The sequence below is a fragment of the Miscanthus floridulus genome, chromosome 11 (genome assembly GCF_019320115.1).
Source record: "Miscanthus floridulus cultivar M001 chromosome 11, ASM1932011v1, whole genome shotgun sequence".
NCBI classification, from domain to species: Eukaryota; Viridiplantae; Streptophyta; class Magnoliopsida; order Poales; family Poaceae; genus Miscanthus; species Miscanthus floridulus.
In genome coordinates this window covers 87,343,363-87,367,081 of record NC_089590.1, presented here as the reverse complement: position 1 = coordinate 87,367,081, position 23,719 = coordinate 87,343,363, and the positions used below count along the sequence as shown (strand labels likewise).

The 23,719-nt window shown below is 42.7% G+C and overlaps 2 protein-coding genes and 1 pseudogene across 8 annotated transcripts; 2 read left to right on the top strand and 1 right to left on the bottom strand.

Moving 5' to 3' along the window:
* Positions 1-1,434: 1,434 nt before the first annotated feature.
* LOC136491486 (uncharacterized) lies at positions 1,435-12,835 on the top strand. Of its 3 annotated transcripts, none has more exons than XM_066487799.1 (14): positions 1,435-1,594; positions 1,686-2,963; positions 3,039-3,852; positions 4,022-4,517; positions 5,037-5,188; positions 5,271-8,627; positions 8,748-8,957; positions 9,426-9,629; positions 9,729-9,932; positions 10,040-10,195; positions 10,954-11,307; positions 11,439-11,850; positions 12,005-12,095; positions 12,210-12,835. In XM_066487799.1, exons 2-14 carry the CDS (start codon positions 1,789-1,791, stop codon positions 12,421-12,423), a joined length of 7,839 nt encoding a protein of 2,612 aa, XP_066343896.1. In that variant the 5' UTR covers positions 1,435-1,594; positions 1,686-1,788; the 3' UTR covers positions 12,424-12,835. The 3 variants fall into 3 exon arrangements, with proteins under 3 accessions (XP_066343896.1, XP_066343897.1, XP_066343895.1); XM_066487800.1 differs by having other exon boundaries at positions 1,666-2,963; XM_066487798.1 differs by having other exon boundaries at positions 1,435-2,963.
* A 323-nt stretch (positions 12,836-13,158) lies between these two features.
* LOC136494444 (1-acyl-sn-glycerol-3-phosphate acyltransferase-like) lies at positions 13,159-15,252 on the bottom strand (annotated as a pseudogene).
* Positions 15,253-18,052: 2,800 nt separating this feature from the next.
* On the top strand, positions 18,053-21,390 carry LOC136493756 (sucrose nonfermenting 4-like protein). 5 transcript variants are annotated; one of them, XR_010768432.1, is made up of 9 exons: positions 18,058-18,400; positions 18,480-18,588; positions 18,767-18,868; positions 19,021-19,129; positions 19,319-19,382; positions 19,473-19,542; positions 19,975-20,092; positions 20,189-20,311; positions 20,756-21,390. XR_010768432.1 is itself a non-coding variant. In XM_066489903.1 (8 exons), the coding sequence occupies exons 1-6, from the start codon at positions 18,325-18,327 to the stop codon at positions 20,077-20,079; spliced, it is 564 nt and encodes a 187-aa protein (XP_066346000.1). In that variant the 5' UTR covers positions 18,053-18,324; the 3' UTR covers positions 20,080-20,092; positions 20,189-20,311; positions 20,756-21,390. The 5 variants fall into 5 exon arrangements, 1 of the variants encoding a protein (XP_066346000.1); XR_010768430.1 differs by having other exon boundaries at positions 18,480-18,624; positions 18,974-19,129; XR_010768431.1 differs by having other exon boundaries at positions 18,059-18,400; positions 18,974-19,129.
* The last annotated feature ends 2,329 nt before the right edge of the window (positions 21,391-23,719 follow it).

Sequence of the window (23,719 nt, the reverse complement as noted above, 5' to 3'; positions counted from 1 at the left end):
ATGTTTCTATGCACCTTGCCTGTGTATTGTTGCTGTGGTTCAGAGTTTTCTTTTGGTGGTACTCATCTGCTACATTCTTAATAGTGGGAACAAGTGCCTGTGATGATTTGAATATTGCATTGTACTTATCTAAAGACAATGACCTTGTGAGGTACTGACACTCTTTATCCAGAACTGTTGTATTGTTTCTAATTTGTCTGAAGGTCCAAGGTCATTGTTAATGAAGATGTAGGTTAGTTCTATTGCGAAGAACTGTTGAGAATCATTTTATGTTATGGTGCTTCTTCTATTGGTCACGATGCTAACCTCACCAAATATATACCTGGATGCTTACACCTAAGTCCATTTTTGCAACCAAACACAATTGGGACGCCAATTTTCTTAAAAAAATAGGACGCCGATTTCATTCCAGCAGCCATACAAACTCGCTCTCATCCCGTGTAAAGTTATTTTTGGGCAACCAAACACACATAGATGCATAGTTCGAACGTGCACGAAAACAGCCGGGACAGGGACTCCATCCCGGCCCACCGACGAAGGAGCAATCAATCACGCCTGTGTTGCTCGTCGTGCGGGGTGCCACGACGCCCGCCGTGGCACGCTGGTGCAGGTTGGTCATCGTGCGTAGTAGGGATGAAAACGGATCGGATACGGACGGATATCACCGATATTACATTTGTTTTCATATTTCTGTCCGGATTCGGATTCGAATACGAATAGTGTCAACTATATCGGATAGAATACGATTGGATATCGACATCATAAATGTGCGATTTGAGTATTCGGATACGGATACGGCATCGGATGTTGGATATCCGGACTCGGATACGGACAGATCTCAACCCCTCTAAACGGATTCGGTTTCGAATACGGTCGGAAAATATCCGTACCGTTTTCATCCCCAGTGCATAGTGCCATGAGGGACGGGAATGGCAGCTGGCACTTGGCAGGCGGCGGAGCGGAGCGGCGCCGCGCTGCGGATTGATCTGAACTCTGAAGTTCTGTTGGTCGAAACTTGAAAGGCACGCGCTTGCTGTTGATGGCCTTATGGGCAAGCTTCTCATCGCATGAATATACACACGCACCTACACGAGTCTGAATATCCCTATCGGTGTCGGCCTCACGAACATGATCATCAGAAATAAATAAAAGAAACGGAAGCGAAAACTATAATCCAACTGTCCGAGTCCGAGTCCGAGTCCGAGACGAAAGGGAAGACATGGTCTGACTCTGTCAGTTCGGGAACGGGATCATCGGACTTGGCTCTGGGCTCATGTTTTGGTACCGGACTACTGGGCCTAGATTGACCTGATGTCGATCCAAGCATGGGCCTTCGCTACAACTCCGGCCCTGGCCTTGCAAATCGTGCAATATTCGGCCCAAATCATGGCCCGGCCTGCCACTGAAACCCCCAAAGGAAAGCATCCCCCGCGATGCCGTCCGTCGTCTTCTTCCCCAGCGCGCGCCCGCGCCGCCGAAACCGCCGTCGGCCTCCTTGCAGGCTTCCACTCCACTGAAGCAAGCGGTCCGCACCGAAGCAACGCTTCGCTCCTCTTCATCTCGTCGTCTTTCGCCGCCCTCCGCTCCCGTACTGGTATGAGCTGGCGTGGAGTGGATTTCATCCGCACTTGGGCACTGATTTCTCTTGTTGGTCATGAACCCTAGGCCGCTGTTTGCCCCCCCAGGTTCTTCTACTTATTCAACGCGCGCGACATACATTGGAGTTGCGATCCAAAGTGCTGGTGCAGTTTTATTTGGCACAAGCTTTAGTGGTTCAGCGTAAACTCCATGAGCGACGACGGCATCATGGCCTCCCCTGTGGTGGAGCCGCCCAAGCGGGAGCAAAATTTTCTTGTGAGGGTAGGGATGGACGCCTGGACGCAGCCGTTCGCGGTTGCCCACAAGGTCAGGTTGGTGCACATCCTCAAGAATCTCCACACCTCGGAGGTGAAAATCTACTCCGACGCTTCCAAGGAGTTCATAGGACTACTGGATGGTGAGTCTGGCGGGGAGGTGCTACAGGAGTACGTGCAGCAGTCGCCACAGCTCAGGGAGCTGATCGAGGCGTGGTCGCTCCACCGGGAGAAGCCAGGGATGGCGTACATACTTTCCCTCTTTGCGGCCGTCCTGGGCCACCCTGATGGTAAGCTGCGGCGACATGGTTCGGTTAAGAAGAGCTTGGACGGTGTCGCTAGGATGATACTGGAGGATAAGGAGAAGATGGGGGATGTGTATCTGGAGCTGAACAGTGGCGAGTTCCGACGGCAGAATGCCACGCTGGATTTGCTTGCTGCAATTGTCAGGCGTGGAGGGGGTCTGGCGTCGGAGGTCGCTGAGAGATTTGATTTTAAGATGGCTGTTTTGCCGCAGCTCACTGGGACAATGAAGAAGAAAGGGAGCAGGGATGGAGGGAATCGGAGGAAGGGTGCTGAATTTGGGTCCACAAGGCGGTCATTTATTGGGTTTGCCATGTCATTTTTGGAGGTTGGGAATCCAAGGCTGCTAAGATGGATCCTTCAACAGAAGGAGGTATATTCAGGGGTGCTTCGTGGGATTGGAAATGATGATGCTGAGACCGTCATGTACGTCCTCTCAACTCTGCGAGACAATGTCCTGGTAGATGAGTCACTTGTCCCACCAGGGCTAAGGAGTGTCCTCTTTGGAATTGTCACATTGGAGCAGCTGAGCTTGATCTCAGGGAATCTTGATGCAGGGGAAGCAGCTGACATTGCTCATGAGGTATTGGTCATGGTGTGCACTGATCCGAAAAATGGATTGATGCCAGGATCAAACTTGAGAGGTAATGAGAAACGCTTGCTATATCTCATGAAAAAGTTGAAAGCTACTGAGGTTGCTCACCACAAAAAATTGTTGCTGGCCATTGTGAGTAATAGGCTGTCTCTTTGTTCGGCGTACATGAACGAGTTTCCTTACAATATTGAACCACGGTCGTCTCCTTCATGGTTAGTTCTTCTGAGCATTTATCTGTTTATTTTTGTAGTGCAATATGCTCATGCTGGTCAAATTATTATTTGCAGGTTTTCGGCCATCTCCCTTGCAGCTGATGTCATAGCTTCAGCAAACTGTGATAGCATTGTTCAAACTCTTTCATCCAATTCACATGGTCTGGTATCTGTAGATGATGAAGAAGTTCAGGTAGTCTTGAAGTGCATCGTGCCCAAAGTATGCTCGCGAGCAATGATAAATAGGGGATTGCTGCATTCTGATGATCTTGTGAAGCATGGTTCTCTGAGGCTTGTTTTTGAATCAGTTAACCTGCTTTGTTATATTATCGAAGCCATCAATTGCATGGTATCAAAAGGGAGACTGAAGTCAGAATTCATTGGCTCAGAGAAAGTAACCATGAAAATAGATGATTTCCCAGTATTAAGCTGTTCTGATGCTACAGATGCATCCTTAGTTGATGAGGTTCACCAGGAAGATGAAATGCAGGTCAAGAGGTGGACATCTCTAAGAGAATACATCCAAGATGAAGTTCATGGAGCTATGCCTGATCCTCAAGTCCTTCTCAAGTTACTCTCTTCTACCAGCCAGAAACATCAAAATTACTCTCAGAGCATACGAAAGAAAAATGCTCAACTTTCTGAGCCTCCTCAAAAGAAACGAAGATGCAGTCCTTCCTGTGAGGTTGATGATATTATTATTGGTGGCATTGATGTTGAACAGGATAAGGACGCGTCTGAAGAACGAGACCTGGACTTAAAAAATGACCGCACAACCACCTTGTGTGAGATATGGAGCTTAGATAAACAAGATACGAAGATGAAAGATGCAAATGTTGTAGAACATGTCTTCCACTCGAAGTTGCTGGATGTTCTCAGGCTTTATTTGGTAGGTACAGCTAAATTCAATGCTCTGTGTGCACTTGCTGGATGTTCTTAATTCTTCTGACCTTGACCTGATTTTTTTGGGTGCATGTCCCTAGTCTCTACTTCTATAATCGATGGGATTCATTAGCAGTTTATAGCATTAATATTTTCAACATCTAATTTTCTTTCAGGGGGTGATGCCCAGCTCTTTTGATGGATCATATGACTTCTTTAAGATTATACCACCTAACCCATTGGATCTGTCCATTGATGAGCAACAGTCCCTGTTATCTCTTTTACTTGAGTATTCAGGCCAATCTAGAGGATGTTTGGACCCAGAAAGAGCTCCAGAATCAATGTACAAGTATCTGCAACCCTTGGTTTATATCATGTTGCATTCACAGATGAAGAACATCCGTGATCAAGCATATATTTTAGTTAAAGCTGCTATGGCAAGTTCTGGTGCATTTGATCATAACTTCACAGAGATTGATGCATGGTTGGTTTTCTTGCCTGGTTATGAGGCCAAATGGTGTGTAAGAGAGAACCTAAGAGTTGGAGCACCTAATAAATTATCACACATTGTAATCCCTTTTCTGTGTGATGCTATTTCGGTAGTTGGTAATAACCTGTATAAATACCAAGAGCACACACGCAAGCTTATCTCTAAATCAGGCCAGTTGGAAGGTACTACTTTCTTTGTGAAATGTTAATAGATCAGTAGTTGCTCTTTCGTCAAATTAAATATTAATCGTATGTCAAGTATCTGCTCAAGCTAAGCTGTTTATCTTGTCTATGTTCCATCATATCAGCTGTATTGCCTCATGCTGTAGAACAGTAGTATGCCAAATGGTATGTCAAGAATAGGCAGTTGACTTAAAAAAAAACTTACCAAGGTTTGAGAGGGTATAGCCTTCCATAGTATCATCTGACCATGTTAGCAACTTATTTGTTTAAATGCTCTGCCATGTTATCATTTGTTTAATTCCAGTCAGTTTTTTCCTTTTGGATTTCAATTTATGTGCTTCATCCTAAAATCACTCCATAACACTTTCTTATTATAAACACTGTACATGTTACATTTGTGACATGAATCACTGACTCATCTTGTTGATGCTTCTCACTCTTTTCACTTCTACTATTTAAATATTGCCTGATGAGATTCAATTTCATCTGTATGTCAACCTTTTCTGTTGTGGTTTGTAGGCTGTTCTCCAGCTTTCAGCCCTCTGATTATTTGTGTTCTTCAGAAATGCCTTAGGCTACTCGACACAGAGTCTGGAAGCACAAAGTTACACGAGAAGTCCACAATTTCATTGTATGTGTGCAACACGATCCACCTTATTCTTCAGTCTCAGGTATATTAGACATTCCCTATATTGTCTATAATATTTTTACCAGATTTGCATGAAGAATTGACTAGACTGCTGATTCTAACAGGTGGACGTGCATTTATTGCCTGATCTTATAGGTACTGTTCTAAATGAAAGATTTGATAAATTTTCATCCCAAGAACTGAACTCTAGGATTTATCTTGCTGAGTGGAGGCCATTAACAAATATGCTGCATTTCTTGAGGAGAATTTCTGACCAACAAAATTATAGCCTGTTCAACACGCCGGAACATTCTCCTGAGTTTGATGGTAACTCGTTGTGCTCTGTATCTAGACAGGTTGAAGAAATGTTGAATCAAGAACAAACTAATTCGCTGGATGATGTAGCAACTGCATTCTTATTTTCAATCATATGTGCACCTCCAAAAGATGTTATCGGTGCCTTTCCAGATCTTCTTGATGTTGTGAAAACACGTTTTCCATCTCATGTTGCTTTCTTGTCCTCGGTTCTTTTTCTGCAACATGATTATCTGGCTAAAGTTGCTAGTTGTTGGCCAGATATATTCTTCAGCAGCATCAGACTGTTAAAGGATGATATCAATGTTGACCATGTAAGCACAGTTGAGGACGAATGGCAGAACCTCTCTGTTTCAACAGAATCAGCTCCTCTAAGTACATTTTTAAGTGTCAGTCCCTTCTGTGCGCTTTTACCTTCAGTATTGAGCCTTGCATTTTCTTCGCCAGATGAAATCAGGGAAGCACATAAGGATGCACTTCTAAGACTTCTTGAAGTTAAATTGTCTGATTGCACATTCAGTGAGCTTACCTTGTATCTGAGAGTCATCTTGTTCTGGACTCATCACCTACTGTCATCATATACTATTAAGGATTCAAATTCAAATAATCTTGAGCAACCATGTCATTTGTGCTTTGGTCTTCTTGATAGAGTATTCGAGCGTATTCAAGTTTTGACTGCTGACCTTTCACAGTCAAAATCTGCATACCCAGCCTATCCAGTTCAATGTATCCAAGACATTGTTGATTCTGTTCTTCGGCATCCTGTTATTACCCTGTCTTTGTCATGCTCTTTATCCAATTGCCAAAATTTAGCAGATGGGAGTTTGGAACATCTGGAAGAAGCTTTGGCTAGTTTTGCGAAGGAAAATCTGCACCTTATAGATCATTTTGTTCTAAACCTTTTGGGTAAATTGTATGATCTTTTGCTAATATTTGGTAGCTATGGAGGTAACTATACAGATAATGGCCCATCCCATGAGTCACTGTTTGCTGCTCCAAATCTTCTGCTGGAGAACATAATATTGTTGTTCAAGGAGAAGTTTGAGCTCTGCATGGACAAAGTAAACTTTGGATTGCTTTTGCCAAATTTCTACATGGTTCGCACACTGTCAAAATTCTTTTCTCCTGTCAAACTCCTGAACCTTGCAAATTGGATGTTCCCAAAATTGGACGGTCGCAGCTCCAGTTCACCTGCTTTTGTTCCTGCTGTTTTGATGTGCCTATATATTACTGATGTCGCCATGGAAATGCTGTGCTGTTATCTACAAAAAACTGATCAGAGATCAGAATCCCATCTATTTCGGGACTTGGAGATCCATAATTCTGATATCAATGCCATTCAACAAGCCTATCACATCATTCTTCATTTTGCTACTAAGTGGAATATTGAATTTTCTGATCATTGCTTGTTGAAGATGCTGTGTCGTATTCATCACACAGAAAGATGTGCAGGATGGAACACTGACTATATTGCATTCCATATGATATTATCTACAATGGCCATCAATACTCCCATTGACACTCTTCATCACTGCATCTTTCGCACATCTAAGGTTAAAGCAAAAGCAATCCTGTTGCTTTTGGAAGCAAGTCCTATGCATCTGAATTTTTTTAGCCAGATATTCTTGGAAATTTTAAATAAAGACACTTCTCTTTTGCAAGTCAAGGATTCTGATTCTAACAATTTATGGGCTCAAGCAGATGGTGCTATACTTCTGTTGCCTGCTGCTTTATCATGCTTGAAGTTTCACAGCGATGACAACAGGCAGTGTGCTGAATTCCTTGAACCAGTTCCAATCTTTTATTCTGAACTACTATTATGTGTTAAAGGGTTTTCAAGTTGGAAAAGCTTTGTTACCCGGAGCATTTTTGAGGAAGATTTTAGGGACTTTATACCCACATCAGTTGAAGATATAATGGTTTATTTCAGTAGCACTCTCTTGGGGAAGTCAGTTGCGATGTTGCACTACTACTTTGCATCGAAAGAAATTTCATGGAAACAACGCTTGGAAATAGTTAGTTCAATTATTCCAGAGTCATCTGAGCTATTAGATTCTGATGTTAATGATATTAATCCCACTTCGTGCAATGGCATTATGAAGTTTACTAATGAATTGTTCGCGAAGGTGTCACTAATTAGACTGTTATTATCTCCTGGAAAATCATTGTCCAATGAAGTAGCTTCAGAGAGGGAGTCCAAGAGAGTGCACAAAGCAAAGCTAAATTTCATTAGCATATTGGTCAGAACTATCGATAGAATACTCATGAATTTCCCATCGAGTGACAATATCTTCTCATACTCTACCAAGGAAAGAAAGGTCATCTGTTTTCTGGAATATGTAATTCTCAAGAATATCATTGAACTGTCCTCAGAGATTCAAAGCTATCTAAATCAGCTGAAATCAATACCTTTCCTTGCCCAATTCATCAGATCATCCCTCTTGCATAGATTCAATGATCCTGTCACAACAAAAGCAATTCGGTGTATTCTTGTTGTGCTATCACAAGGAAAGTTCTCAGCTGATGAAATTCTTGAACTTATACTGGGTCACTCCAATTTTGTATCGACAATAACATGCAATGAAGTTTCTGAGTATCCATGTGCTTGTAACACCACAGGGGGGATGCTACAGCCAGCTCCAAGTATTTTGAAATTAGTTGATTCTTCTTTCATGGAAGAATATAAGGCAGAAATTTCTATTGCAGAAAAGAGAAGAGTTGAAACCATCAGATTACTAAGGGTACTGTATGATATTAAGAGCAGACAACAGAATAATAGCCAATTGAGCGAGTCAAGAGAATTAGTTTTCTTGCTTTTGTCTGTTTATGGCGCAACCCTTAGTGAAACAGATTTGGAGATACTTCACCTTATGAATGAGATAGAGTCACCCGAGTGCCGAACCATTACTGAAGTCGATCATCTGTGGGGAACTTCTGCTCTGAAATTCAGAGAAGAACTGAAACTAGATTTTTCAAAATCAGATACGCATAACACAGAGAATGCTGAGATTACTGAAAGGAGACGGACGCTCTTTCGGGAGAACATACCTGTTGATTCCAAGCTCTGTGCAAAGACATCTTTGCTATATTGCTATAAAAGATCTTCAAGGGTTTCTGTTTTCTCACTGGAACAGCTTCAACGGGATAACTTTGCTGATAGTTTCGAGGTAATTTCTGGAATAATAGTGTCAACTGAACTTTGGGTATTGTTCTAGGTTTTGTGCTTTCACAGTAACGTTATTTAAATCTACCTCGCTGATCTATCTTCATCTGATTCTGGTTGGCAGGTAACATCTCAAAGAATGGATGTTCAGATTTACGATTCTATTTTTATATTGCGATTCTCAATTCATACCCTTCACATGGGTTACATTGAGCCTGCTGAATTTGCCCGGCTAGGGCTTCTTGCAATCACACTTGTTAGTATAGCATCTCCTGATCATGAATTAAGGATGTTGGGCTATGAGTGCCTAGGAACATTCAAAAAATCCCTTGAGGTACCTGCTGTTTCATGAATCTCTAAATTTTACCTGTTGTCTCAATTGGTTTATATACTTATCAACTACTCCTATCTGCTTATATTGGATTTTCTATGTTACAACTTATCTTCGCTTAGCGAACATATTGTTGATTAATATACATGCTTGTATCAGTATGTTCAAATTCTAGCATTTGTTAGAATGTGTATATGCTTATTTAAGTATGTTGAAATTCCTATAGTTTACTTTTTTTTATTTGTTAATGTTATTCACGTGTGATGGCTTTTATGCTTATTTGACTTGAATGACAGCATAAAGATTATGCTCATTGACATTCTGGGAGCATTTTTATGACATATAGATCTGAGTGCAAAAGGCACTTGTATGGTATTCTGTATTTGTGATCCTTTATCCTTCTGTGTGAAACGTGTCTGTTATTTTCTTGAAAAATCCAACCACTTAAAATGTACTTTTACATATTTACAGTATGCTCAGAGAAGCAAGGAAACATGGCAGCTTCAGCTCCTTCTGACATACCTTCAGAATGGGATATCCGAACAGTGGCAGAAGATACCTTCCATTATTGCCGTTTTTGCCGCAGAAGCATCTTTGACACTACTGGATGGCTCACACGCTCAATTTACTGTCATTAGAAATTTTTTAATGCATTCCACTTCTGTCAGCCTGCAGGTAACCATTCTTTCCTTTTTATTTGCATATATGTAGCATCTCAGAGTGTATATTCAGAGGTATTGAATTTTAGTAATATTATTATCCTTTTTGTTGCAGAGCATTCCGTTATTTCCAACCTTATTGCAGAGCAGTTCTGTGCATTTTAAAGCTGAACGTTTGTGGATGCTTCGGTTATTATCTGCTGGATCAAATCTAGCTGATGATGCTAAAATATACAAGAGAGGAAGAGTCTTAGAGCTTGTTCTTGCCTTCTGTTCTTCACCTGTTTCAGATTTTGAATCGAAGGTTTTAGTCCTTAAGGTAAATTCTGTAGTTATCTTATTTAGTCCAGTTGACTTCCTGGATCTGATAGTTGCTTGGAGATTTGAATATTTATTTATATTTGATATGCTTGCTTTGCATTGTAGGTGCTGAAGAAGTGTGTCAAGCTGCCAGTTCTAGCTCATCATCTAGTAAAAGAGTCTGGCATTCTGTTGTGGTTATTGTCTGTTATTTCAGTCCGTAGTGAAGGGTCTGTTGGTTCTGAAAGCTCCTGTTCTAGAGTAACTGAGTTAGCGTTGGAGGTAAAACACTGATATAAATTACTTTCTGCTATAGTGCACACCCCTTCTGAAGGAAAAAAAAACAGAGCACGTGATTTTTCATCTTTTTTGCACCGAGTCTTGGCTGCAACTGGCAACTGATCAACTGTTTCATGAAAGTTCTGTTGAACATGAGGACCATACTATCATTTTTTAAAGCATATAACTGGTTTGTGTACTGTTTGGTATATTATGTAGGACATATTGATCTGTTATTTTGATGCTTGTTCTGCATTTAGTCAAACTCACTGTCATAAACAGCCTTGAGGAAGTTCATCATGTTAGAGATGGAACAGATGGAATTTTTGCAATCATAGTCTAATTACTAATTGGTTTATTGGTGCATCAGCTCCATATCTAGGTTAAATCAACTATTCTATAGTATAGTTCTGAGCAGTTTTGTCTAGCAAGCATTTGCTGAAACCCACATTTGCTTAGATTATTTATAAAGGGATAGTTTTGGCACAAACGGCTATTGTTGTCAGTTGTAGCATTGTTCATCTGAATGCTAGAATTGATGGATAAAAATGATTGAATGACTAGTTCCTGTGTATATTTTTCCTTGGTGTGACATAAATCCTCCATCAGAGGTCAACTTTGACATCTTATCGTGGCCTGGTGACATTCTCTATAAATATTATATTTTTTGGTAGCGAGCTATCGATGTATTTGCTATGTAGCATTTTTGTGAAGCTGTTTTTTTTTGTCACTAATCCTATAAATTTATTTGCTTTCTTCAGGTAGTCAATGGTTTGATATCATCAAGATTAATCACAGATTGGCTCCAAGAAACTGCCCTTGAGCAGCTCTCGGCAATATCATCATACCTTTCTGTCCTCCTAATTAACAATGCCAAATTATTGAAAGGAAATGCTCGCTTGTTGACTTCAGTGCTAAGTGTGATTACATCAACAATGAGGCTGTCTATGAAAAGGAAGATATACCAACCACATTTTACCTTGTCCCTCCATGGTGTATTTAATCTGTGCCAAGCTATTGGTGGTAGCTCAAGAAGTACAGAGCATAAGCTTGCAATGGAACTTGGTATCGATGCCATTCTGATGAATGGTCCTATACCATTTTTTTCTGAAATGGTACTTTGTTCATGCACTGCCTTTATTTCACAAGCCACTAAAATCACATTATTATACCATTGTCAATGTGTTGTCTGACAAAGTATTATATGAAATAAATGTTATATGTAAATCTTTGTTTTGTTTCACAGGATAAGTCAAGAATATCAATGGTTGTTTCTTGGGCAACTTCAAGCATCTTCTGGCTGTACTCCAACCAAAGATCTCTGTTGGAAATTTCCTGCAAAGAGCCACCGAGAAATGAGTCTCTACTTTCGAAGATTTTGCGCTTGTTAGCCGCTTCTGTAATACTTGGAAAGATATCTAGCATCTCTCATGGAAAGAGTGTAGATCTTGCACGGAGCACCAGCAGTCTTGAAACTCTTAGGTCTTTCTTGGACGATGCATGTGAAAGGGTTGAAACGGCAACGAGTTGCAGTGCAAATGATACTCTAGCTGTCATTATACTGTACCTTCAAGACCATGCGGCAAAGAACAGTGATTCCTTGCCATCAGTTGTTACAGCCCTTTGCTTGTTGCTTCTTGACAGATCCAGTAAGCAAGGTACACTGACTTTGCTGCATTCTGATGAAATTAATCTATCAATTTTAGGATAATTTCTTGCGTTGCAATTGCAAACATATATTGCCTTTGTGCTCTTATCTCTACTGGAATAATGAAGCATCTCACTCTTTCTTTTACCTTTTTGATGAAACAGTGAACAAACACCTGACCAACAACCGTGGGAAAATTGAAATGCTTTGTTCAAAGATACGCTGCCCAACTGAATCTAATCCTGCATGGAGATGGTATGGGCTCTGAATGTAGAATATTTAAAGTTTTTATATGCTTCTCTTTTGATGACAAGAGCACTGAATATCTGTATTATCATCATGGAATTAATCGTGTTTATTCAACCTCAGGCATTACTATCAACCCTGGAAGGATTCTGCTTTGCAGCACACCGGGATGGAGCGCCTGGAAGAAGAGCAGGCCTGCCGAAGCCTCCTGGTCCTATTTTCCAATGCCTTCAGTGCCTGCCTGTCAGAGTTCCCGGTGTTGTCCCTAGATGATGTTGAGAAGTCTGGCCTTTTCCAGTGGGAAAGAGACTCTCTGATTAAACAGTCTTCCACTTAGTTTGCTGAAGAACTAGGATGATCCACATTTTGACCTGTGTATACATCATGCTCATACCATTGATCTTGTTTAGAAGAAGAGAATGCTTCGATCCTCAGCTGGATTGGATGAACCTACAGTGCACAGAGCCGAACTGGCCCTGTGCCCCTGCCTAACATCAATATGTTCAACACTTCCACTACTGTTCTTCTCTAACCAGTTGCATAACAGGGCCTGCATTATTGTAGCATTGGTAAAAGATTCACCTACAATGCAGCGTTTCCTGTGTAATTTTTGTCACCTTACCAATTCACATATATGGATTTCAGCTGAAATGTAACATATTTTTGACAGAAGTGTTTCTATGCTGTGCCGAAAACTAAGGCTCTGCATCCCACACGATAATTTGTGTGCAAAAAGATTATTCCTTCGTCTCTAAATAACTGTCGCTGTTGGTGTGTATGCCGCAAGTTTGACTCAATTTGTAGAAAATGCATGTAACATTTGTATCTCCAAATAAATTTATTAAAAAATTAGATTTAAAGATCTTTCCAATGATACTAATTATGTATCATAAATATTAATATTTTTAATATATATATTTAGTCAAAGTTGTTTTTCAGGAAGCGAAAACCACATATATAATAATTAAAGAATACAATCCTTATCCATCTTTTCTTTCTTTTTGCTTCATATACTAAAAAAGAATTCAAAAAGGGAAAATTTTCGTCATGTCACGAAGAATTCTATCTCTTGCATAGGAATAACTAGAATTAAAAAAAAAGGGATACTCATCGGCGTTCAACACTGCTTGCAAGAATCCTCATCAGGGAGGCGACAAATCAGTCGCTCTTCCGGGCGGCCAGAGCATCCAGCCGCTTCTGCGCGTCGGGGAGGTTGCAGGCGTACAGCGACCGCACCGCCTCCACTTGCTCGTCGACCCGCGCCTCCTCCCAGCCGCCAGCGGCACAGGCCGCACCCGCACGCTGTTGTTCCTCCAGGCCAGGTGCGTGCCGGTCACCACGATGGGGACGACGGGCAGCCCCGTCTGCAGCGCGGCGTGCACGAACCCCTTCTTGAAGGGCAGCAGCCTGCCGTTCTTGGATCGTGTGCCCTCCGGGAACAAGATGAGGGACAGGTTGCGGAGATCACAACACACGAGAGAAGAATGCAGCGGAGAATGGAGATGACAGACACTACTACCAAAGCGGCCTACATACCTGTTTCATGGAGTGGATTGCAGCGGCAGGGTTGGAGCGGTCGATGCGCAGGTGGTTAGCCAGCACGTAGAGCTGCCCGAACAGCGGGTACCAGATGATCTGTGTGAGTGTGACAGGCAGGCAGGCAGCTAGGCACGTCATTTCAGCGAGGGAGAGTTGTGTTGTTTAGTGGCACGCTAGCTGCCTGTGTGTGTGTGTGTGTGTATGTTGTGTCCTGACCTCCTTTTTGGCGATTCGGACGGTACCATGACGAGGAAGATGTCCAGCGGCGACGCGTGGTTGCAGATGAAGATGCCCCTCGTGTTGAGGTGCTCGGCGCCTTCCACTTTGATTGGGTTCCCCAGGATCCACAGCTGCAAAACTCGCAAGTCAAAAGATAGTGCTACAACTTGCTTACGTAAAAAAAAAATGTGCTAGAAAATATTTGTCACGTTTGGAACGCACGGACTTTCTTTTTATAATTTACTACAGGTATTTAATGATAGACACTACTTTTAACTGTATCTAGACACTATAGCTCTAAAGTAATATAGTTTTCAATAGCGTAGGGGGAGAGAAATTAAGTGAGCATTATACTCCGTATTATTCTAAATTCTCCCTAACCCATAATAGTTATCTAAAAGATAGTAATAACTTCTGCGAATTTAGATGAAGATAAACTTTAGATCAAAAGTTTAGACCTCAATAGGATCTACAAATTTGTAGTTATAATAAGTTTTTATTTCAAAAATTATTCAGAGTATCAAACATTTTAAGTTATAAGATTTTGAAATTCAAAAATTACAATTTTGGAACGACATCGGATGTAGACATGATGTATACAAAAGTTGCCGTTATCAATGTGACCTATAGCTTTGCAGATGTTTTTTTAATTAATTTAGAGTCTTGAATATTTTGTTTATTTTCTCAATTTCGAAATTCATTTAGAGTCTTGAATATTTAGTTTATTTTCTCCATTTGGAAATTCAACAAATGACTTTTGTAGAGTTCATGCGAACGTCCAAAGTCGTTAGGAAATTGTGTTCTGAATTTCAAAATCCAAGCGTTCGTGCGAATTCACGAGCGTCTTGTTCCGTATTATGATTGAAAAAGAAATATATACTTGTAGAAAATAAATGACAATCGTGAAACCGAACAACAGGATCGTCGATCGCCACCATGTAGATGTAGGCGAAGCCAAGCACGAGTGCACGGCGTACATAGCAGCATGCGTCCGGTGACGTGGCCGTAGACGTTGCTCTGGCGGATGCGCTGGGAGGGCCACGGCAGGAGCAGCAGCATGAGCACCGCCCACGCCGCCGTGGTGAACGCCATGGCGAGGAAGCACACGACGACGCGGACCGCGGACGCCGCCCACCCGTCGTCGCCCCCGCCTGCCGTGGCCAGGTACGCGGCGGCCTGGCGCCTGGCCCACGGCAGCCACGACGACTGCCGTCGTCGTCGCTGCGCCGAGGCGGCGGCGGTGTCCATGGCCGCGCGCCGAAGGTCAGGATGCTGGAGGAAAGAGGCAGAGAGCAGGGGAGGGGAGGTAGAAGGTGAGGTGGAGGAGCACAGCAGCCAGCAGCAGTCTGGGAAGAAGGTTCTGGAGCAGAGCAGCAGTGGCGCGTCGCCGTTGGGTGGGTTGTTGTTGATGATGGCCAGGTCGTCGTGGCTGGCGCGTCTTTCTTGGACTTTGTAAACCTCGCATGGCGAGGTGGCATGTTTGTTTGTTTTGCAGTGCTTCTATAGCTAGCCTTCTGTATTTCCGTTTACTGTCAAAATCCTTCAGGCTGTGCCTGCCATTAGTTCCAGATGAGCTGTGATTCTTTTGAAGAAGAAAAAAACGATGCATAGCCTCCTCTTCTCATGTCCGAATAATCCAGTCCAAGCACGCCTTGTTTGCAATTTATTATTCGCTTGTCAATTGGCAGGCACCAGTCACTATTAGCTAAATGTCGCTATTTTCTAAGATATCGCTGTTTGGGGTGTGGCCTCTCTGGCCTACCGTGCACTGCCTCCTGAAAGGACACTTGCGGCCGTAGCTGGGCATCAGGTATTCAGGTGCCCGTGCGGCCGTGCCACAAGCCCACCACCGCTGGGCCCTCTGCACTTGTGGTGTGGGAAGGGAAACTGGCTCTGGCTGGCTGGGAGAGCAGCGCGGGAATCAGTAGGCTGTCCAGGATGGCTGAAACGGATTTATCACAAGGCCAATTGGAGTGCCCGATGGGTGTTGCCTCCGATAAGGCTAGCTATCTGACCGACCACAACTTCCTCTGCCAGAGCCCAGAGGACGGCGTGGCGCCAACTGTCACATCGTACTTGCATTACGTGCGGCCTTCCGGTCCGGTTCCGCCGTTCCGGCCACTCTGATATGTCTGCAGGCTGCACAGCCCTGCACAATGTCAGGCGAGGTCGAGTATATGCGTGCGTGGCCGATTGGATTTGGATGGATGCTGCCTTGCCTGAGACGTCTATTTTTTATGGTTTGGGGTTGGGTGGTGTTGTCTAGCTAATGCAAACTGGCCATGGCAACGACCAAACATAGCAGGCCCGTAATACAATCTGGTGGTGCGAGCAAGCGCTGAACACGCACTGCAAAGCCATCATACACAGAAGACTCTAGTGCAGTTTGTCCTCCCAACTATACTAGGTGCGATTTAGCGCTTCCTCATGCTAAAACACCAGATCAACAATTTTGATTAAGGAGGTCAGACAAATATGATGACACCTCTAAATGTGATAAATATATACACAAGCATACGTCTCAAAAAAATTATAACATTTTTACATATATAGTTGGTATTTATACTAGCGTTGAGGATAGTACATATGGTCAAAGGGATTGACCAACTTGTGCGTGATAACTGAACTCTTTAGCGAAAGCCTAGGGCATGTATGCTTCATTTGTTTTGTTTAGCGTTAGAAGAAATACACTCGCCGGTTACGTACTTGAGTATATATCAACCCACATGTCGTGTTAAATCAAATAGAATCATACATGCACGTTAGTTGTAAAATAGGAAGGTGTTTTTCCTATTTATTATATATTTCTCCTATTATCTCCTATATAAGAGGCAGTATGTGATAATTGTCATCTAGATCATTGGTCCACAATCACTTTGGAGCACCATAGCTATAAGGTACTCCCATTCCCCCTTGAGAGGGAGTAAGAGCTTAAATGAATCATAGCCCTTGATTTTAGAATAGATCAAACACTTATAAATACTTAACATAACAAGGAAACAAACTAGAGAAAAAAAATCATGCACCGTCCTTTGGATTTGATGCGTGCCACACGTGTGGATAGGGGCGGACCCAAGAGAAAATCGACCGCTGCGCTGCTGGCACACTTAAGATGATTATCAGGTGAACTTTCCTTTCCTGTGTGAGGGACCAATGGTGAAAAATAATCTACAACCACTATTAGCAAATTTTGAGTGGCGGCCCTGCCCTCAATAGACATTAAATAGGTCCCCCCCCCCCCCCCCCCCCCCCCCCACCCGGCGCGTGTGGATCATGGTCTGACCAGATTATTTCCCAAGGCAACAAACTCGTTGATTTGATAGACACCAATCTTATTAAGCCTTAATCTGTTTTTTTTTGTGTCGATTCGCATGTGCGTCACAGATATACAATGTACTTCCTCTATTCCAAATTATAAGTCGCTTTGACTTTTTTGGTTCATCGATTTTGCTAGAAGTTATAGACATGTAGGGTCCCCCTTGAAACGCAGGAATTCACAGGAATTGTGTAAGAAACTTCATAAAAATCAGTTCATTTTCACTGAAAATATAGAAATCAAAGGAGATTGTATACATGTTAGTCATCATATACACGTCTACATGTGTCATAAAAAAACAATTTGTCAAGCTAGGATCAAGAAAGAGTGATATCTTATCATGTATACTTGTTACACCTCTACATATGGATCACGTAAAAATGTCACGTTCTACAAAAGCACATGACATCTTAATCACGTAAAAATGAACCAAGCAGCCTGTACCACATCATTGAAGTCCGAGGCTCGGGTCCAAAAATACTCAAAACGGAAGGTTGTCATTCTGTGCGGTTGCTGCTGGTTGCATAAGAATAGAGGACATTGATCAGACGGTGAACTTGAGAGTGCTTGCAATATGTATCCCGAAAAGAGATCATCCCATTCCTTGTTAGAAAGGCCATGTTCGCTTTGCTGAAAAGTTATGGCTAAAACACTACCCGAAACCAGTTTTTTCCCGTCGGCCCAAACTATTCGTCTCGGGTGCACCGCTCCGTCACGGGCGCATCAACTTTCCCCTGCGTTTCTGCTGTACCGAGGGGAAAGTTTTTGACACCGACGGGGCGCGAGCTTGCCCCAAAAGCCAGCCGAGCGCGCGCTCCAATCGCTGGCCGTGACCCACGTATCAGAGACAGCAGCGTGAAAAAAGAGCGCGCAATGGCGCACGAGGGGAAAATTTTTCCCATCCTTATCCTCTCACGCTGTCCCCCAACCAGTCGTCTCCCCGCCGCCCGTGCACTCGGATAAGGGCAGCGACCCACCCAAGCGGGCGCATCCGCCGCCGACGCCGCCACCTCACCCCCACCCGCATCCGCCGCCGTCGCGTCCTCGCGACCCGCGCACAGCTGCCACCGCCGCGTCCTCCCGACCCGCGCGCCGCAGCCACCGCCACGTCCTCCTGAGTCCCGACCCACGCGTAGCAGCCACCGCTGACCCCGCTCGCTAGATATGAGCGGTCGTGGTGCCGGGACGAAGGCGAAGGCGCAGCAACGGTGCTCCAGCCTTCGGTGGTGCAGCAGCCATGGTGAGAAATCAATCTCTCTCTCTCTCTCTGCCAACTTCTTCCTCTCAGATCTACTCTGTCTCTCTCCTTCAATTAGCAGAGGACTTGTTACTTCGTTGCTGGGAGCCAGGTGTGGTGGCCACGGCGACAGGACTCCTCCACGAAGAGTGACCGGCAAGGCTGCAATCCACAGCAACCCAACCCCCCGGGTGAGCTCTAGTCCAATGGCGCTACAGCATAGGCAGGTTTCTATGATTCTCACATAATCTATTGTTCAAATCTCTAGTGGTACTATGGATATTCATATCTTGCAAGGTGAATTTCTCGTTTTGTTTTTCTACTGCTGTGTTTAGTTTATATGCTAATTGTAGCTACTGCATAAGCTAGGATGAGGTAATGGATTTAGATGCCGTGTGGGACTCTTGCATAAAATTGATGGATCATTCCCGCAGTTGTTGCATCTTGCATCCCTTTCTGGAATTTTGACATGTAAGTTCTCCCCATGCGAAAAATGAAGCATTTTATGCAATGATGAGTAACTTGTTACAAGATATCTTAAGACAGTTTACCTGTATACTTTTTAGGTATTTGTAGATATTTCAAAAACTCGACTGGTAATTTGCCTATTCTGAACCAACCAGTGTGCTCCATTCCGCTGGGTTCCGAAAATTGGTGATCCTAACAGTCGTCCATTGGCTATGTTGCGACCTAATGCATCACTTAGCTCTGCCCTTAACATGTTGGTTCAAGGTATGTTCTTTGCTCGTTTTCCTGGAACTGAAAACTACAATTTGGAAATGCACAAGTCATTGGTGCTCCTTCTTGCATTTCCCATGGCAGCTCTTGTTTATCAACTGAAGTTCAACACCAGTTCCACTGGAAACTATTGGCTCTATTATGTAACTAATTTCTTAAGCTTGTTCTCACTGTTGTATGCAGCTGGAGTAAGCTCAATACCAACCGTGGATGAAAATGACGCCCTGCTTGACACTTACTCTAGAAGGTACACCATTCTGACCTGCAGATGCCTGCTGTTTTTGGCTGTGTTTCTTATATTTTTCCCATGTATTTATCTATCCATTTCACGTTGCAGTGACATCACAGCCCTAGCAAAAGACAAGGTCTACACACATGTTCGGCTGGATGAGATGACCATTCATCAGGTATGCTAGTAAATGCCACACACATCTCGATCAAGTCTTTTGGTTGAAAGCCTGAAACAACTCGTTTGGGCTAGCTGACCTTGTTTAACTTAACTATATATGGTGATTTGGTTAGAGGAACTGATACGTGAAGAGTTGGGAATTTGGAAATCGGAAATTAATGCATTATCTCGCTGCTATTTATTTCTGAATAAGTACACATTCTCTGTAAGCAGTTTGGAAAATAGCTTGGGGTGTTTAACTTTGTTTTTTCGGTAATAAGAGCCAATGCTGATAAGATTTAAGTTGGGTGGAAGTTCTATCCTACAGAATAGGGAAAGGAAGATTAAGGACTAGAAGTGGCTGTGCTGTGTAATTTCAAAACGGGGCTGTCCCATGAATTATGTATATGTTTTGGTTTTGGGCTTGAAACTGTTGTGTTGTGATTTTCAGGCTTTGCAGCTTGGACAAGATGCCAATACACCTTTTGGATTTTTTAACGGTCAGAGATGCCAGATGTGCCTCCGATCTGATCCTTTGCTGAAGGTGATGGAGTGACTGGCTAATCCTGGTGAGTCCGCTGGAACCTGGAGGCTGCTGGTGTTGCTACCCTCTGAACCTGAACCTGAAGAATAATGTCTTGACGTTTTTGGTATTTTGTTGCTAGGGGTGCGGCGGGTGTTCATTGTGGAAGCTTCTTTAATCCAATGCAACATCTAGTAATTCATCTTTCTAATGAGGCATTATTAGGAGGCCCTGTCCAATATCGATGGATGTATCCTTTTGAGAGGTGAACCCAAAACTACTATTCTTCATCTATTTAATATATGGTACTTACTAGATCTACTAAATGGAATTTAACATGTAGGTATTAGTGCTTTGTTTGCATGGCGGTACTTACTAATATATATGGTACTTACTAAATGGAATTTGACCACCAACATCTAGTAATTTTCCATATATATGGTACTTACTAATATCATATGCAATTTGACCATCAAAAGGCAAGCATAGTAATGTTGGTTGTTGGCATGCGTGTTGCTGCTAGTAAGTCCTAGTTTATTTGTCTAGTGAATGAAACTATGCAGCTGCTGTCTTTTATTTGTTCAAAGTGTTTCAGTGGTTGTAAATAGATGCATGCTTGCTTCCTGTAAGGATTGACGTCAGCAGTAGGCTGTTTTATTTATTTATGCTTGCCTCCTGGAATGATCCTATGTATTTATTTTTGTTGTAGGGAGGGACTATAGATGGATCATCTTGTGCTTCAGCCAACCTGGACATGGACAACAGTGATGGCCATTGAGTTGTGCGATGGCAGGAAGTATTTTGTGAAGCTATAGTCTTTTGTTTATCTACTATAGCTGATGGCAACAAAGTTCGAAGGCCATGCATGTGTCATGCTGGGTATTTTGTGCAAGGGAGGTATCTTGGTTGTGCATGAGCTGCTGCATATCTAGGCTGTGAAGCAAAATATGCGGATTCCATCACACTTCAAGGCATGCATGCTAGTTGTCGAGTAGCAGCGGCATGTTGCCTATTCACTGCGTGTTCTTGTGCAAATGTGGGTGCATACTGCCATCAAAAAGCATATTGCTACCTGTAGACTTCCTGGGTCAAGGAATGTCGATTTCTTTTGGCTATCTTGTGCAGAAGTGGCTGCATACTGTCATGAGATAGCAGCTAGCTACTAGTTGTGTTGAGAGGATAGCATCTAATTGTAAGTTAGCACTTTTAACTTGTGCTGTCCCTTTTAGGTCCTAACTTGAAGGATGACTAGGAGGCACTAATTATTATAAAGCTTTGTATTCATGAACAACTTGAATGATGTTCTAAGATTATTGAATGTAATATTTATTACGTAAGCGTGGATGAATGGTTACATCAGTTGCTGTAATATTATTTTTTTAGTGGCCGATTAGTTGCTGTGAACAGTAGAATGATAATGGCTAAATAATCAGTGATTTTGCCAGCCAAATGACTGGAAATATTTCCCTGACGGTTGGACACTGACGGGAAAGTTTATTTCATGGCTGACAGTTGGCGAACCGACGGGAAAGTTATTTCATCCCTGACGGTGCTGCACTGACAGGGAAAGTTTGAAATTTCGCTGACAGTTCTCTGACCGACGGGAAAAGCTAAAAGTATCCCTGACGTTTCTCGGCTGTCAGGGGAAATCTTCCCTGACGGCAGACTGAAAACCGACGCTGTATATCTTTCATGACAGTTTCTGCCGTCAGTGAACAGTCAGTGACGGTTTTCCGTCAGGGAAACTCGACTTTCCGTGACGTTTTTCCGCTGACGGCTTATCCCTGACGGTAACCGTCACAGATGACCTTTCCTGACGGTTTTCGGTACTTTTCCTGACGGCGGAGACCGTCAGGAAAAAACTGAGCTGGGTAGTGAAAGTACTGTTCGCTAATTTATTGCGAGAGAAAAACACTGTTCGTTCGCTGAAATACTCGATCTAGGTGTACAAGGGCTGGATTCCGCTGTCCATTGCTCCATGTGTATCTCCTATTTTGCAACTTGATTTCCAAAAGCTCGCTAGCATCCAACGCCAGTCTGAATTTTCTCATTTGTCTTTGGTTGATGTTGTTGTTGTTTTTGTCCCGTGCATCACAAATCAAATTGAAATCACCCAGGCATATCCAAGGAGTGTTCGCTGGTGGTTGTGAAGCTATGAGCTCATCCAGAAACACATCCTTTTCTGCATTATTTTCAGCCGGCCCATACACTGATGTGATCCAGAAACTTATATTGCGCAGCCTTAGTGTCATTTTGAGGGACATACAGTTGGATTTTCGGTCCAGAGCCTCTCCCACCACCAAATCTTTGTCCCAAGCTATCAGCACACCCCCTCTAGTTGCATCCGCAGGCAGAAACTAAAAAATGCCAGTGTATCTAGGACCCAAGAATTCCATAGCAAGAAAGCAGTCCACAGCTTGCAACTTCGTTTCCTAGAGACAGATAATTGTTGGCTTGGACTGTTGTATCAGTAATTTCAGTGCCTCTCTTCTTGCCGCGCTGTTCAGCCCGTGCACATTCCAGTTAAAAAACTTCATATCACTTTCATTCATTGCAGAAACCAAGCCACAACAGAAACAAGGACATTGCCAGCAAACCGTTAATCCATTCAACTACTGAAAACACATCACACGGCACACCATCCACTGCTACACTACAGGAGAATGTTGATATACCTACCAGAGTATATCCGGCCGGTAATCCTAAAGATGGTTAATTTAGTATTGAGTTAGTAGAAAAAGAGGATAATATATGCTTAAGGGAGTTTTCAATTTGGAGGGAGGGGGCACATGACCCCCTTTTAGTCTACATTGAGCTCTGCTAGTGCTTGTGAGTGAGAAACTCATCCTATGTAGAGTGCACCCTGTTATAGGTCTAACATTTGACCGAGCTCTAATAAATACTATACATCATGTTTTTTTTAAAGACGAAATATTTGGCAGGTGCTACGAGATGTTGAATATCATAAAGCTGATGAAAGAACATAATTTAGATGACGTGTGGCGATACTGCCTATTGTTGGTAGAGGAGCTAGGAAGACAACAATTGCTCAATTTGCATTCAGTTACAATGATTTGGATGTGAAAGATTTGTTTGATTAGAAGATATGGGTCTCGGTGCCTAGCAACTCTGGAGTACCATAATGAAGTTCCATATCCTCTCTTTTCTATTTCAAAGAGATAGAGAGAGGGAGAGAAAACATAGGGAGAAGAAGATGTCGATGTTTGGGAATGGCCTCCGGCCAAAATATTAAAACATACTGTAGTACTAATATTTATAATACTCAATGAACATTATTAAAATAATCATGCTATATACTCCCTTCGAGAAGCTTTCTAGGCATTCTCATGTTTTTGAAAAAGACTACAACTTATTTCGAGGTGTTTGCGTAGCGCCATAGCCTATCGCCGAAGCGATAGTATTGGTAGCCTATGTGCGCAACTGGTTTTGTTGCATGCAACGCTTCGCTTTTGCTAGCCTTACGTTCGCTGAAATCAAGTCTCAAAAAAAAACTGCAGTTAAAATCACGTGCAGACTCTGGAGGGAGTATTTTTATAGTATAAATCTATTTAAATAATATGAATATTAACTTGTTTTTTACAAAACTAGTTAAATTTGAAATTGATTTATTCTTTGAAATGAGAAATGTGAAACTTGTTAAAGTCTATTTTGG

What these genes read in the sequence shown, in the direction of transcription:
- LOC136491486 (XM_066487799.1), top strand. Translation starts at nt 1,789, where the DNA reads ATGAGCGACGACGGCATCATGGCCTCCCCTGTGGTGGAGCCGCCCAAG. An exon ending in ACTTTGCTGATAGTTTCGAG is followed by an intron (nt 8,628 to 8,747) that starts GTAATTTCTGGA and finishes TCTGGTTGGCAG; the next exon opens with GTAACATCTCAAAGAATGGA. An exon ending in TGACAGATCCAGTAAGCAAG is followed by an intron (nt 11,851 to 12,004) that starts GTACACTGACTT and finishes TTGATGAAACAG; the next exon opens with TGAACAAACACCTGACCAAC.
- LOC136493756 (XM_066489903.1), top strand. Translation starts at nt 18,325, where the DNA reads ATGAGCGGTCGTGGTGCCGGGACGAAGGCGAAGGCGCAGCAACGGTGC. An exon ending in TCGGTGGTGCAGCAGCCATG is followed by an intron (nt 18,401 to 18,448) that starts GTGAGAAATCAA and finishes TCTTCCTCTCAG; the next exon opens with ATCTACTCTGTCTCTCTCCT. An exon ending in ATGAGATGACCATTCATCAG is followed by an intron (nt 19,543 to 19,974) that starts GTATGCTAGTAA and finishes TGTGATTTTCAG; the next exon opens with GCTTTGCAGCTTGGACAAGA.